Source organism: Gallinula chloropus, assembly GCF_964237585.1.
Source record: "Gallinula chloropus genome assembly, chromosome: 7".
Lineage (NCBI taxonomy): Eukaryota > Metazoa > Chordata > Aves > Gruiformes > Rallidae > Gallinula > Gallinula chloropus.
Window position 1 is genome coordinate 9,275,657 of NC_140092.1, and position 14,824 is coordinate 9,290,480.

The 14,824-nt window shown below is 40.0% G+C and overlaps 1 protein-coding gene across 1 annotated transcript in view; it reads right to left on the reverse strand.

The window, feature by feature from the left end:
• Window positions 1–480: 480 nt before the first annotated feature.
• The window catches only part of SEL1L3 (SEL1L family member 3), a 31,027-nt gene continuing 16,683 nt past the window's right edge, over window positions 481–14,824 (reverse strand). The window contains exons 14-23 of the mRNA XM_084266733.1: window positions 12,671–12,847; window positions 10,988–11,115; window positions 9,558–9,641; window positions 8,307–8,397; window positions 8,113–8,197; window positions 6,373–6,482; window positions 4,995–5,122; window positions 3,220–3,322; window positions 3,053–3,125; window positions 481–1,766 (exon numbers count right to left, since the gene is read on the reverse strand). Coding sequence (XP_084122859.1) covers window positions 1,600–1,766; window positions 3,053–3,125; window positions 3,220–3,322; window positions 4,995–5,122; window positions 6,373–6,482; window positions 8,113–8,197; window positions 8,307–8,397; window positions 9,558–9,641; window positions 10,988–11,115; window positions 12,671–12,847 — 1,146 coding nt within the window. The 3' untranslated portion in view covers window positions 481–1,599. The remainder of the gene's footprint in view (window positions 1,767–3,052; window positions 3,126–3,219; window positions 3,323–4,994; window positions 5,123–6,372; window positions 6,483–8,112; window positions 8,198–8,306; window positions 8,398–9,557; window positions 9,642–10,987; window positions 11,116–12,670; window positions 12,848–14,824) is intronic.

Here is a 14,824-nt window from a genome sequence, read left to right on the forward strand (position 1 = left end):
TATGTAAGAGTGGAGCTCCTTTGTAACACTTCAAAATACTTAGCCATCCAAAAAATGACACACAATTTGTTTTCTGATTATACAGCTGGAGGGGAGGAAGCTTCAACATCAGGGCTTTTTCCACTTATTGCTCTGTTGAGCTGCTGCCTTGAAGCATCAGCTCTTCTCTGACTGGTTTTGAATTTTCAGATTTCTGCAAGTGAAAGATACCTGATGAGATATATTAATCTCAAAGGATGAAGAAGATTTTTCCCTTTTAATTAATTGCCTTCTTACCATCAGTAACTCTGTCTTGATTGAGAAACAAACCACAAACTCTTCCAGGTCTGCTCAGTGACAATGGTGTATTCCTCAAAGGAGGGTTGACTGTCCCATTGGAAGCTAAGAAAACTGACACCTACACAACATTCTCAACACTTTGGAACAGCAAGGTACTGCTTCATCCAACAGGTGCTTTAAAAAAATCCCCCACATGCAGGCTGAATTAGAAAAATATTTTTATTTACAAGAGTAAATAATGTAGTGCAAGGAGAGTGGATTTAACCCCCAATAATGCATAGATTGATGCAATTTATAGTCTGTGATCTACATCACTTCTCAGAGGTGCATGCACACCTGCTTTAAAGGTCAGATCCTTCCTACAGCCACTTCCCAGGCGGCTTTAAATCAGACAGAAGGTATTTGCACTCCATACTTGTTAGCCAGTATCTCCCTTTCAACATTTATCAAAAACTCTCATTTGAATAGGTGTCTTGAAGAGTTACTGCAGAACACAAAATAAATCATTGCCAATGGTATCTATGGAAGAGTCCAAAAATAAAACATTCATTCACTTTGTGTCACTGGTTCACACTTAAGTATTATTTTATTTATTCATTGTGGAAGCTACTTTCTCTGATCAGTGGCTCTTGACTGGGTGGGAAACATTTTGCTGTACCCACCAGGGAGCTGCTGACACTTGTGAAACTGACCAAGGGTCAGCTAGCAGAACTATTCCATTATGATCATACTGCAAATCTCCCCTGTGTTCTTTCAAAACAAAACACTTTTCTGATCGCAGTTAGGATGGAACATAAAATGACAGAAAGTAACAGTTATTCCCTGCATGTGCCAAAGTCCTGGTGGGTGTGCCATGGAACCTGGAAAGTGTTGGTGGCATGCTTCTATGTCATGTCCACAGTTCCAACTTGGACAACTCTGGTAACTTCACCAGTAAAATAACCTCAAATTCAACGTAGGCAATTAGTAAGATATTAGATATGTGAGTATAACAACTTCTTTGCCAAAACTAGGGGGAGGTTTTCTCATCCTTCAATTAGGCAAAGACTTTGCATGTTTTCTTCCAGTCTGTTAATGAAATGCAGTATGACCATGGGTGGGTACAGCAAGATAACCTCTATTGTCTATTTGGAGTGTTAAATAAATTATAGGGACGGTTTTCCTCTAGAGCAGAGAAATCAGATCAGTGAATCCCTCTACAATTTTTGGTTGTTGGACTGCATTATTAATGCCACTGATAGGGTTGGTTGCCAGTTCTTAAGATTTGTAGATGTTCATATCCCATCTTCCTAATGGGATGTCAAACTTAAAAACTACACTTCAGCTTCTAACAAGAGGATTCTGAGGGTTGGGCTCCTGCTGTGTTAAATCGCTTGAAAAAGTAGATTCATCTTGCTGTACTAGTCTGGTAGCATCCTCGTTTCTATTCCCTGAGGAAGAAGGTTCATCTGACAATGGCTCTGATCTTGTTACAGGAGAATTATGAGCTTTGGAAAAAAGCATCAAAAGAAATAATTAAAAAAGACCCCACTGCACCTGGAAAGCATATTAATCAATATTTAAATATTATGTGGATACAAAATCACATAAAGATAACACTCAAAGGCTAGGAAGTGTTGATAGAAAAACATCTGCAACTTTATCTATATACTTTGTACATACTTGGTATGACTCAAGTTATGTAGATTATGGCTAGTAAGAAAAGAAAGCAGGGCTTCAGAATTAATTGCATAGTCATCATGTTATTCACAGCTGAATGTCTTAAATGTTATCTAGGAACTATACATTTCAAATAACCTCTTTATATTTAATAATTCTTTAAAAAATACTATTCCCTGTAGGTGTAGCTTGTCAACATGGAAAGTAATTTTCTCCTGTATTTTATTACAGAAATAGGTCCGAAAACAGTATTTTCTGACATAGTCTTAACCTGCCTACTGAGATGAAATCACAATACCTGGAAATGCAGCTAGTGGAAGATATTCTTTTCATAGTTGGTGATATTAGTTTCACAACTTCCCAATCAAGACCCTGTCTTGCAGTTTGCAGTGAAACATTTGGTTGAAGCTGGCAATGCTTTTAAAATGGTGACTCATTATTTTTGCATGTGGTGGGGTTTTTTTCCCCTGCTTTCCTGAGCAGCTTTGTCTCTGGTATCACAGTAAGAAAATAATGGGAGTTTTAAGAGACTGAAGTCTGGCATATCTTAATATTCTTTGTGCAATCAAGAAAGAGAATGTCCAGCCAGACTTTCTGGTTTAGGCAGGAGGAGTTTGCAAGTGCTGACTGAATGTAGTTACTGATTCTGTTACTGGCCTGAAGAGGCTGAGCTGACTCCTCATACATTACTGTAATGTAAGGGCTCTGTCACCCCTTTGTATCTGATGGATCCAGTCAGATGAAACATGGAACACAGCCTCATGGCATATAGCAGAGACAGCGTATGACATCAATTGTGTAACTACTCTAGCAATACAGCATGCTGAGAGATGGGAAATACTCTCGTGTTTCCAGCCATAACCTCCTGCAATTAATGTTTTTATTAAGAATCTCCTTTATCAAGGGACATTCTTCAGAAACCAACAGGTTTAAACCTATGGTGTGTTTCATCTACACTCTTTTTCAATGATCAGAAAGCGACTTGCATGTCAAAGGCATTGCTGTTCAGAGGTACCTCTACCAAATGTGGAATTCCTGCTTTTATTTTTGAAGTTTTTACTGAAATGAAAAAGATGATTCCCCTTTCTTAGGTTTGACTGTGACGAATACTTACCAGACAAAGACTGAAAATACTGCACTCCAGATGCAACCAGAATCGATACAAGGAAGGTTCCCATGAAGTAGATCTGTGACAGTAAGTTTAAAACCATAATTAGTGTGGTGCAAAGCCAAGGTGGTGCTCCAAATGAGCTGTGCATGTACCAAAGGAGCAATACATACCAGAGTAGATTGTAAAATATTGTTCCAGAAAACTCTCATGTAGAAATAAAGCAATGCTAATGAGCATGGACTAATTGATTCTTGGTTACTATTATTCCAACACCTACAAGAAGAAGATTAAAACAACTAATTAGTCCTCCTCTACAATTTTGTGGCATCTGACATCTGGGAATCTCAAGCAGGTTTGCAGCAAACCTCAGTAACCCAGAAAAACAATCAGATAATATCATCACTGTCTTACAGATGGTGAAAAATTCATCAAAATACCTGATTAACCTCATTAAGCACAGAATACCTTACCCTAGGAGTGGATTTCTTATTTTCTTATTATTCAACAACAGGTCTAAGCATCCAGGCTACCCTTGCCAAACAGTCACAGTACAAGGTTGTACCCAAGATGCTTTGTTCTAACTGATGTGAGTCAACGGCAGTAGGACTGGATTTAAGATTAGATGTACAAAATTTAGTTACCTACGCAGGATGCTCGTGCCAAGGCTGCTTTCAGAGGCAATGGAGCACTACCCAGTGCAGTCAGAGCATGAACAGTGGTTTAGCTGACTAGCTACAAGGTATCTGTTGTAGGGTGAGCTTAGCAGCTTTATCAGTGCCATTAATTAGGACTTCACCTATACGGGAGGTGCCTGTGATTTAGCTGCCTAAGCTATTCTAAGCTACAATTGATAGGAGGGAAGGGTGAGTATGTGTGTATATGTATAAAAATAATATTTTATACAAAGTTTTATATTTTAAGAATATAAAATTTATATGAAAATATGATTATTATATATTTTTTTAAAGTACATGTCCTTCTGGATAAAAGTGCATGATGATGGAAAAACCCTGCAGCATGGTCAACCCTGAAGTTACTCTCACTGCCAAGTGAAGGCAGAAATCAGCCTCAAGCCCACAATCCCAGGTACAGTAGCTAGCCCCGAACCCCTTTTTATCTGGCTGGCAATGTCATGCAGAGTGGTGGTAAATTAGGCTAACAATCAGTGGATTGTTTGTGAATCAACAAATGAGGTTTTAATGTTGATATCATCTCCCTTCTTTTAGGGTCACACAACGCTCAGTGGCAAAGCAGAAGATAAACCACTCATTCTTGGTTCATGGCCTCAAGAACTGACCATTAGGTCACCCTTCTTTAAATACCTGAAAGGCAATTCCACAAATCCACCAGAAACTGTGTAACCTTCCCATTCCCACCCAGTTTTCCAACACCTGCTGTGTTACCCCAGTAAAGGAAATCTAAGTTTTGTACTGTAACCAGAGCTCTCTAGGTGGTTTGTGCACAAACAGTCCTGGCACAGGCAGTTCTGCCAGCAGGCCTGTAACCTTCTCACACTCAATATTCTGTGCCACAGTATCTGTGCCAGGCTGGAACACCTTTTCAGGGTGAACAGGAAAGACTGCTATTATCTCTGTGACATACTTCTATGTTCTGTATTATATTATGATATATTTATCATTAAAAGATTGGTTTGGAGTACAGACAAATTGTAAGTGATGAACTTGGGAACTTAAATACACTAAATGGGGAAAAAACCTCTTAGATCATTAAATCCAGTCCCTGCTATTTCAGGTGATCACATATAATCAGGTCCCTTTAACAAGCACAAACTGAAATAGAGTTATGTAATTAAAGCATTTCAAGCCTGTTGTCTTAAATCATACAAGTGAGCAAAGTTAATAATTACAGGAGCTGCTGCTCCCCAGTGTAAATGCTGCTTGCAAGGAAAACCAGAAGATGCTGATTAAGGGGAAAAAGGGCTCACCTGTAATAAAGCTCCTGAAGAAGTGACATATTACTAGAATGCAATGCCTGATCAATTCCCAAGTGATCCAGAATGTAGGAAGGTATGGAGTTGCCCTCTTCTATGACAAGGGCCAAATTGAAGAAACCCTGACAATAAAAAAGCACACATGCTTTTTAACCACTACATTTTCATAGGGTATATTTGAAGTCTACTGTAAGCATTGAGTATCAAAATAATTATAACTGTCTTCCATAAGCTAATTTAGTATATTGTGATCTTCCCTGCATAATTATGAGAGCCTTCTCTCCTAAACATAGGTAAATACTGAAAATGAAAAAGAATCAATGCTTGTTTGTGTGACACAGTTTTCTTAGAAACCACCTGAGCCTTTTTAATTTTAGTTGATCTTTAAACACAGCCACCATATCAGACTCTAATCTTATCTATTAGGGAAATACAGCCTGCAAGTATAAATCAATGCCTGTTCTGTTACTGTTTAATTCCCCTCCACCTACCTCTATCGATCAAAAGCAACCTGAATAGTGAAACTGACAGTGGACATTTCACCTACTCAGACATCTTACACATCCCTGTCTCTTCAGAGTCATGAAGATTAACACATGAGGTATATTACAGGATCCTCCATCAGTTTGGCTTCCATACTTTAAAGTAAGTGTTTGTGCATCTCTTCTTTCCTTTGCTTGTTTAGTAGTAATATTTTGTCTCCATATCCTCAAAACAGAATCCAACTATGATACCTCTAATAAATCCACATACAAGATACTGTCTGGGGACACTGTCATAGGGACAGGGCAAACAGAATATTGCACCCAGGACACTTCAGGAGGCTCTGAGGGCCGGAAACTCAGTGTTGAAACACTCCATGTCTTCAGTACTGTGATAGGGTCTATCTTGTAATTATAAAGCATTTTAAACTGAAGCTTTTGTTGATGAAGTAAAAAAATACACCATAGGATTCACTCACTATACCAAGAGAAATGAGACAGTCGTCTTGTTTATATCCTAACATAGAGGAGGATAGGACTAGAATACAACTCAGCAATCTATTAATTCTTCCCCTCTATTCATTCCTTCCCTCACAGGAGCAAAAATATGAAGGCCACAACAGTGGCAATTTAGGGTGGCACTGAATTGGGCCATTCACCTTTAGCTTTTAAAACAGCCTAATTCTAGACCTGTCCAGCTATGCTAGTTTTACTTTCTATCATCATGAAACAGTAACTACTGACTTACAAAGTATTTCGAAGTAATTGTAACTTATTCTAGCAGGTTTTTCCAGTGCAGATATAGCCAAGCAGAACAACCAGTTTCAGACATATCATCAGATTGTTCTAAACTCTGATGTTTCACAAACACATTGCAACTGCAGGCCCACCTGTGAATCTCCCTCTAACGCAGCCTGCGCGTACATCCGCATCGAGAGCTCGAGGTCTTTAGACTGGTTCTGGTAACCATAGTAGTAGAAATCGCCCATCTTCAAATAAGCTGTGGAAGAAAACAGAAGCAGAGAATATTTGTAGGAATAGAATTAATGAAACAGTGATGTGATGAGAAGTTAATTCTGTTTAAAGCACTATATTAAAAAGCAAAATCAAAGTAGTCTTTCTCTGGTTGCCTCTGTGGCTGCTTTACATCAGCCTACCAATGGAAAATATTTATACTGAATGAAATTTCTCCTGTTTCCTCTTTAATGAATTTAGTGAGTGATGCTGCTACAAAAATCTCAGAAACATTTTGTACTGCATTCCTCCTCCACTTGCTGAATCTCTTTCAGTGATCTGTAGCCTTGTAATTCTACTAACTTGATGAAACTGAAAGACATGCTCTCTTCAGTGTGTGTTCTGTACTCGCTACTGTGGCAGCTGAACCCATCCCAAAAGTTATAGAACTTTGCTGACCGTAATTGCCTTAGTTTCAAATCCAACCCAGGAGAATGGTAGGTAAAGAATTACCTTCATCTGGAAGAAAGCAATGACCAGCAAATATTTTACAGAAATCTTTCTGTGATTCCAGCCCTCGCCCAGAGAGCACTCCTGCAGACAGTGGCCTCCAAGCCACCCTGCACTGCTCTGATAACATAGCCCTGGGAATCTCTGCCCTCCACTACTGCAGAAAGGGGTCTGAGGTAAACCTCCCCTCATGTTACTCATGTGAGGAAGAGATAGTTACAAAATCCTTCTCCTGTTGAACCCAGCAAGTCTTCTCTCCTCTACTGGAATGGAATCACAGTCATACCCCATGAGTCTGACTGTCAGAAGCTTCTTTAATGTAAGATTATACCAGTGGATCTGCCAAAGGGTCAACTGAACTGCACCTTGCTAATGTGTCTACTGCTTCTGTGCTGCTGTGTGTTTAAATGAGCAGCTTGGGTTATTTTTATACTCTGCTCTGCTGAGTGCTTATTACAAAGCCCTTAAACACTTCTGTGAGACAGCCAGATCAATGTTTTCAAATATTGATTAGCTCTTTCAAAAGCACCAAAACAACTAAGTCACTAAGGTCACAGATGTAGTAAAATTTAAGGCTGGAGGAATATAACTGACATGTAAATAAACCTTCTTTTTTATTTATTTTTTTAAATGGAGAATCCTTCACTTCCCCAAGGTAAGCTATGCCAATGTTGATAAGACTCTGTGCCCTAACAGAAAACTCATAAAAATAAGGAATGATTTTGCCTTCCCTAGTTTCTCATGACTCAATTACAATATGGAAGTATATTTGGGTTTAGATGTTCTCTTTGATAAACTAAACACTATGAGCTCCTACAGTCTACTGCTTTTTTTTCACGTTTTTTTTTCTTCCTTAAACCTCGAGTCAATTCCTCAGGCTCCTAGACATCTAGCCCCTTCTTAGGGCTTAGCTTTTTTATTTTATTGAAATTTTATCCATTTTATGTCATGAAAAAAGTTAATTCTCACAAAAGCTTCACTGAAACAACACTTAAAATACCTTTTTTACCCTAGTATTCCTATCAAAACACTAAAAAGGAAATGTATAATAAGCAGGGATTATTCTTTCCTTAACTTGCTCATTCACACAGAAGTTCTGACAAAAATAGCTTTTCAAATTTAGAAGAAGTTAAAATTAAAATTTAGAAAGATCTCCTCATACATACCAAATGATGGTGCATTGACTTGAGAAACAGAGAAATTGTAGTATCTCCAAACACAATCAGTTGCTAGGTATTTCCTTGCTAGGTCCTGGAAAGAAAATAATTGATCCATTCATATCACAGATAAGAGGTAAGAATCACATTACTATCAACAAATGTTCCTTTTTGGAGAATGAGTTGTGAATACATTTACTTACTGGCCTTTCTTCACAGATGTGTGCTAAATTTGACTGTGATACTTCAATCCCGGTTTCAGCTGCTAAAACGTAATGCAGCAGAGCTTCATGCCTAACATTAGATAAAAAAATAAATTTGGGCAAAAACTCACAACAGTATTACACATTTTAGTTTAAAAAACAAAACCAATAAACCAACACTGACAAACCCGTGCAACAGCTACACCTACAGGCAACGCTCGGTGTAACAAGCCATGCTGGACCTCAAGATTCTCTCGTGCACTGAAGCCTGGACACAATCCTGTGCCACCTGCCCTAGGTGGTCCTGCTTTACAGGGGGTTGGAGCAGATGTTCTCCAGAGGTCCCTTCCAACCCCCACCGTTCTGTGATGTTGTGACTCCAGCACTCCTCCTAGTTGTTGAAACCAGACCTTCTGGGACCTTAATGCTCTACCTGTCATGTGTGCAGGACTTTCATGCACGTGTATGCAGAGGAAGCAGGGTAGAGTCACAGACTGCTATATATCAGACCATGCAATGAAAATATTCACTGAGACTGTCAGTGTTGAAAAGTGAGGGTAAGTATCAGGAGAGATGTCTGTGATGGATGAAATAGAAAGAAACTTCTAGGAACGGGTTACTCCAGAACAGACTACCAAGTTTATTGTAAATCTCCTAAGCCTGAAGCACTAATTAAGTACTAGCAGGGAGAGCTTGCAGGACTAAACGAGCCACTGTCTTAATCATGTATGACAGCCTGATGCCCATACCTACAGGTCATGGCAAAAGAGAGCATTGACATGGAGGCTATATTGACACCTCTTGGTTGGCTCACTGGATATTGTCGCTTCCTTTTATACTTTACAGAAAAAATATTAACAGTACACAAAAAAAAGGAACAAGTTTAATCCAACAGCCCGACCTCTCATGACATGGAATTGCACATAAGTGAGAAAAAGCAAAGTATGGTTGTGGAACAGAGGAAATCTTACAAGTGAAAGGTGTACTGCAGTACCACAGGATGAAAGTCACAGACAGCAGATATAACACTATTTCTGTCTATCAACTCTCTCTTTTTCATCTGATTGTGCCAGACATGTTGAATTATGCTTAGGGTCAGCTTCTCACCTTTCTGTCAGTGAGTGTTTTGCTACTGATTTCAGTGGAGCTGCTATTTGTGGGGTTTTTTTTTTAAGGTGGTGGCCCAATGTTAATTATTTTATCATGCTCTAAAGAAAGTGCAAAACAGAAAAAAGAACAGAACAAACATACCATGAAAGTTCCAGATAAGCATTGAGAGCTTTTCTGATGACATGACCTAAGTAGCCATTCTTCTCTGCAATGTGTTTTGCCCAGCTGTAGAAAAGAGCAAACAATAAAATTTTGTGCATTCACATCCATAAGCACATCACAAAATCATAGAATGGTTTTGGTTGGAAAAGACCTTCAAGATCATCAAGTCCAACCACCTATCCAGCCCTACTAGGTCCAACACTAGACCAGGTCACCAAGTACAACACCTATTCTTGTTTTTAACACCTCCAGGGATGGTCACTCAACCACCTCCCTGGGCAGCCTGTTCCAATATCTGACAACCCTTTCAGTAAGGAAATTTTTCCCAATATCCAACCTAAAATTCCCCTGATGCAACTTCAGACTGTTTCCCCTTATCCTGCTACCAGCTACCAGGAAGAAAAGACTAACTCCCACCTCACTACAACCACCTTTTAGGTAGCTGTAGAGCTGATGAGGTCTCACCTCAGTCTGTTTTTCTCTAGACTAAACAATCCCAGCTCCCTCAGCTGCTCCTCATAAGATTCATCTTCTTAACCCTTCACCAGCTTTGTAGCCCTTCTCTGGACACGCTCAAGCCTCTCAATGTCCTTCTTGTAGTGAGGGGCCCAAAGCTGAACACAGTACTCCAGGTGCAGCCTCACCAGCCCTGAGTACAGGGGAAGGATCACTTCTACTGCCCACACTGTTCTTGATGCAGGCTAGTATGCCACAGGCCTCCCTGGCCACACTGCTGGCTCATATTCAGCGGGCTGTTGATTGACACCCCCAGGTCTGTCTCCTCCTGACAGCTCTTGTGCCACTCTCCCCCAAGCCTGCAGTTTCGCACGGGGCTGTTGTGACCCAGGTCCAGGATATGGCACTTGGCCTGGCTGAACCTCATGCAATTGGCCTCAGCCCATCGATCCAGCCTGTCCAGGTCCCTCTCTAGAGCCTGCCAGACATCCTATGTTTTTTCTTGGCAAAATTACTTTATTTCAAACCTTTTTTTTTTTAAAAAAAGAAAGCAGATGTAAGTTAATGAGTGCTATAACTAATTATCTGCCTTTTCTTGATGCAACATTCTAGTTCTACCACATCAGAAGCCTGGTATTTCTTGCAAATCAAAGCCATCAAAATGGCTTTCTTAGATGCAGCCTCTAAGAGTTGTTTGACACAATCTCTTTGAGTTGTTCTTGAGAAAAAAAAAGAAGAAGTACTAAAAATACTCAGCATCTCTCAAAATCTACTGGTCATTTAAATTATACAAATATTCATGTGGATCAAACCTTGCTGCAGAAGAACCTTTTGTCAAGGAGGTAAGCACCATAAAACACAATATATTTAGACCATGAAGTTAAAAATCCCTAACAATCAAAGTAATCCCACCAGAAACATATTCTCCTTTAACAGGTGCTTTCATTCCTTACATTACAGCTTTTTCTGGATCTCTAGGGAAGTCTTCCATGTTTCCTGTGATGTAGTACAGAGAGCATCGTAAAGTCCCTTCTATATGTCCTCCTTGGGCAGCTTTATAGAAATAGTGTGCAGCAACTGTCTGTGAAGAAACAAGACACAATTAGCAACTCTGCATTATTAATGCTCATGGACTCATTTTGTTAAATGAAGAGGCAATTGGCTAATGAGGACAAGCTAGTTTAACTACTTTTAATGCACTGAAGTTAAATGAATTCCATTCTTCTAACTTTTTAATAGTTTAGTGCCCAGAAAAAGGTTTATAGAAAACAAATTCTGGTAATCTATGGAATGTCAAATAGGGAAAAGTATCTACACGTGTAACTAACACCTGGTAGCATACAAGTCTTGGGTGACCTGACAAAATGAAAATTAGTTATTCACTAGTAGGGAGATTAATAAAGGATCCTGGAGAAGAGACACAGGACAGGACTGCTGCACTGATGATGCCTAAGTGAAGGCTGGGGAGCAGCAGTAATGCTCCCTATGTCCAGCTAAGCACCACCACAGCTCTCAAGTGTCTGAAACTAGTTTGCAAAAAATAACACAGGCCAAATAGGCAGGGCTAGAGCTGCAGCAGTGGAAGGGCTGTGTTACTCCACAAGTTTTAATCTCAGAAACAGTCATCTGCAATGTAAACCAACGCAGCATACAGCCTGAAGTAATTTATTTTGGGAAATTTTTAACCATTGGAAATTGCTTTCTGTGTGTGAGCACGGACTTGAGAGTATCCATCACAAGGTACTTCTCCTTGCCCATGGCTTTGGTGAATAAAGGCACCTGCACACTTTTAGCTGTACTCCTATCACTCCACTAAGAAACATGTATTTTGGTCCCAGGGGAAGGAAAATGTGTTTGTTAAATGCACACATGGGTGAGCACTGTTGCTGCTGGCAGCAGAAATGCTCACTGACTATAGAGGCCACAAAGGCCACACTGGAAACATCTTTTAGCCCCAAGCTCAAAGCCTGCTTACATTTATTACAGCCTACCTTGCTATGTTTATGCTGTTGGTCATAAACTACCTAGTTATGAAACGTAACCCAAGTAGATCCTTCCTATTAGGGGAAAATTAATCTTGCATGTGTCAATGAGAAAAGTGTCACAGAAAGACAAACCAAACTAAGGCAGCCCACAAGCACTGTATTAAACAGTGACATTTGCAAGTCTGGGTTGAAGGTTCTGAGGTTCACAGAAGCTATGTGAATGTAGCATAGCTGTTCATGAGTTCAGGGACAAGGTTCTGCTGCTTTCATCTGCTGTGGAAAGCATCCTTTCCCTACGTACCTTCCAATCTCAAACTGAGAGAAACTGAAAGGATGACACAGTGTGAGAGCACACGCTATCCTTGCTGCTGTCACAGGCAGCAGGAAAGCAGAGGCAGTGCCTGGAGCTGAACTCATTCCTGATCTCTTTCTAAATTAAAGGAACATGAACACATGCATGTAAGTATGGCTGAGATTTGAGTAACATTTCTCTTTCTAAGCAATCTCACCGAATTCCTGAGTAACAACCTTCTTTCTGATAAAAGGTGTCAAAGTCTGAATCAAGAGTGAACACAGTGGTCTCAAGAACAAAACACAGACTTCTAAACTGGGCCCTAATGTAAGAAATAATGCCATTAAATATTTACTCACTTGATTTCTACCAGATACTCCAGGGTAAATCCCATCCAAATAAAGGACACCAAGATTGTATGATGCATCTGGATTTCCCAATTCTTCAGCGATTAACCACTGTTTGGCTGCTTTTTGGTAGTCTCTTCTGAAATTGTGGTAATACCATCCCAGTCCATTCACTGCCTGGGGCAGGCCCTTGGGGAAAGAGAACAACAGCCTGGGCTCACACATTTGATTCTCCTGTGGGTCACTTCACAATTCCAAATGGCTGCTGGACTTTGGGTACTCTGAGACCTTGCCTAGATTCTAGATCTAGAACCTGAGGATCCAGCCAGAATGACACTGATCTGGGACTAAGGGATATAAAGGTTTGCTGGCTTTTTTTTTTTTGACATAATTCTTCCTTGTGGCCTCATATTGAGAGCAAGGAGTAAGATTCCAGTGTCAGTTTCAGTTGTGTCTGCATTCAGCGTGTTGACACAAATTGCAACCGTTTTTCACCTGTTTCCTCTGCAAAGCCAAAACAGAGCACCTTTTCTTGTGAGCTTCACAAACCTGGTTGGCAAATTCAACAATCAAAACCCCCAGTTCCTTTGAACTAGACTGTTTCCCTAAAAATAAATAGGAAGCAATGATGCTGTTTTCAAAATGTATTTTGACTAACATCACGCAGATCTGCTTAAGACAGTGCTACATGCTATTACTAAGCTGCAGCTTTGCATCAATAATTATGGATCAAGAGGAGAAAGTCTTCCTGTGGCAGTGTTTAATTTGGTTGCAATGAGTCACTGTCTTTTTGGATAAGCTGATGGATCATATGGTGGCTGTAAATGTGCCAGCAGTTCAAATTACTCTGTACCAATAAACACGAACATGTTATTTACTCTTATAATGTATGTCTGATAGTAACCATGCTGGAACAGTGACATAAGGTAAAAACTACCTAAAAAAATCTCAGCATGCAAATACAAAGTTATTTGCTTGCTACTGTTGGCTTCTACACTGCACAGTCTCCTGTAATTTTTGTACAAAGAGCTGCATGCCACTGGCACTTACAAAAGGCCCTCTGGAAAGGATTCCTTTTCCTTTGTTTCTAACTTAACCATTAAAACACAAAAGCAGGTAACTTTTCAATAAATATGGTGTTATTTGTGTAAAGAAAACGTGCCCTGGAGCATAAAACCAAAAGAATCTGTTTTCAAGGAGAATAAGGAAACTGTTGTCTCTAGAAGGGAGGCTTCCTGGAATCTGTTCCTCAGGTTCTGACTCAAGGGAATTTTGATCACACTGCAAAAGCCACGCAGTTTATTCAAGCCTTTCCCAATCAGGCAGTAGAACATGTAGTATTGTGTTTCAAAGGAATGACAGAACTGGCACAATTTAGCAGTGGTCAGTACAGAAGTCTTATTGTCATTGTAATTTACCTAGTTCTGGTTCTAGAGCTAGGAAGGTATTCAAAGTCTAGGTACTCTTATATTTTTATACTAAGGAGCAGATCTTGGCCTGGGTAATTGGGCTGAATTAGATCATTAAATGGAGTGAGGATCCTCTTCTCTATTGTGCCTGTCAATGTCCCACCTGCTAAAGGAAAAAACAGTAGGTTTTGGGACATTCAGGTCTTCTCTGAGCAGCTGGTCAGTGTGCTACAGTCTTTTTCCAGTCACCAGCTTCTCCTGGGGGAGCTCCAACTCTAAGATGACAGAACTAGCCATAAACCACCACAGCTGGTGAGACAGGAAGCCACCATTCTTCTACATGCAGCTGTTGTGCTGCAGGAATGCAGCACCACTCAGTGCAGACTGTGGAAGTAAAATCCAGACCTCGGTCTTTACTCTTTTTCATTCATGTTACAACTTCAAAATGCTCTGTTATTATAGCAAAGCCTGCTAGCACAGATTTTGAAAGATGGCAGTTACCTCTATCTGACTCTGGAGAGATCTCTACATCAAAAGCTGAAGCCTGGTAGGCACTCCTAGGAAATAAAGTACCTAGTATGATCTAGAAGAAAAGGCTCAGGAACATTAGGCAAAACCACTCCTGGATCAACTATTCACCTGTAAGTCACTCAACTACCACCAAGTTCCAAAGGATACAAGCAGAGAGGGTTCTTCTTCCACAGAAATTTTGGCTGATTTTCAGAATTTTGAGTGGTCTAGTGTCCCAGCTTGGGAA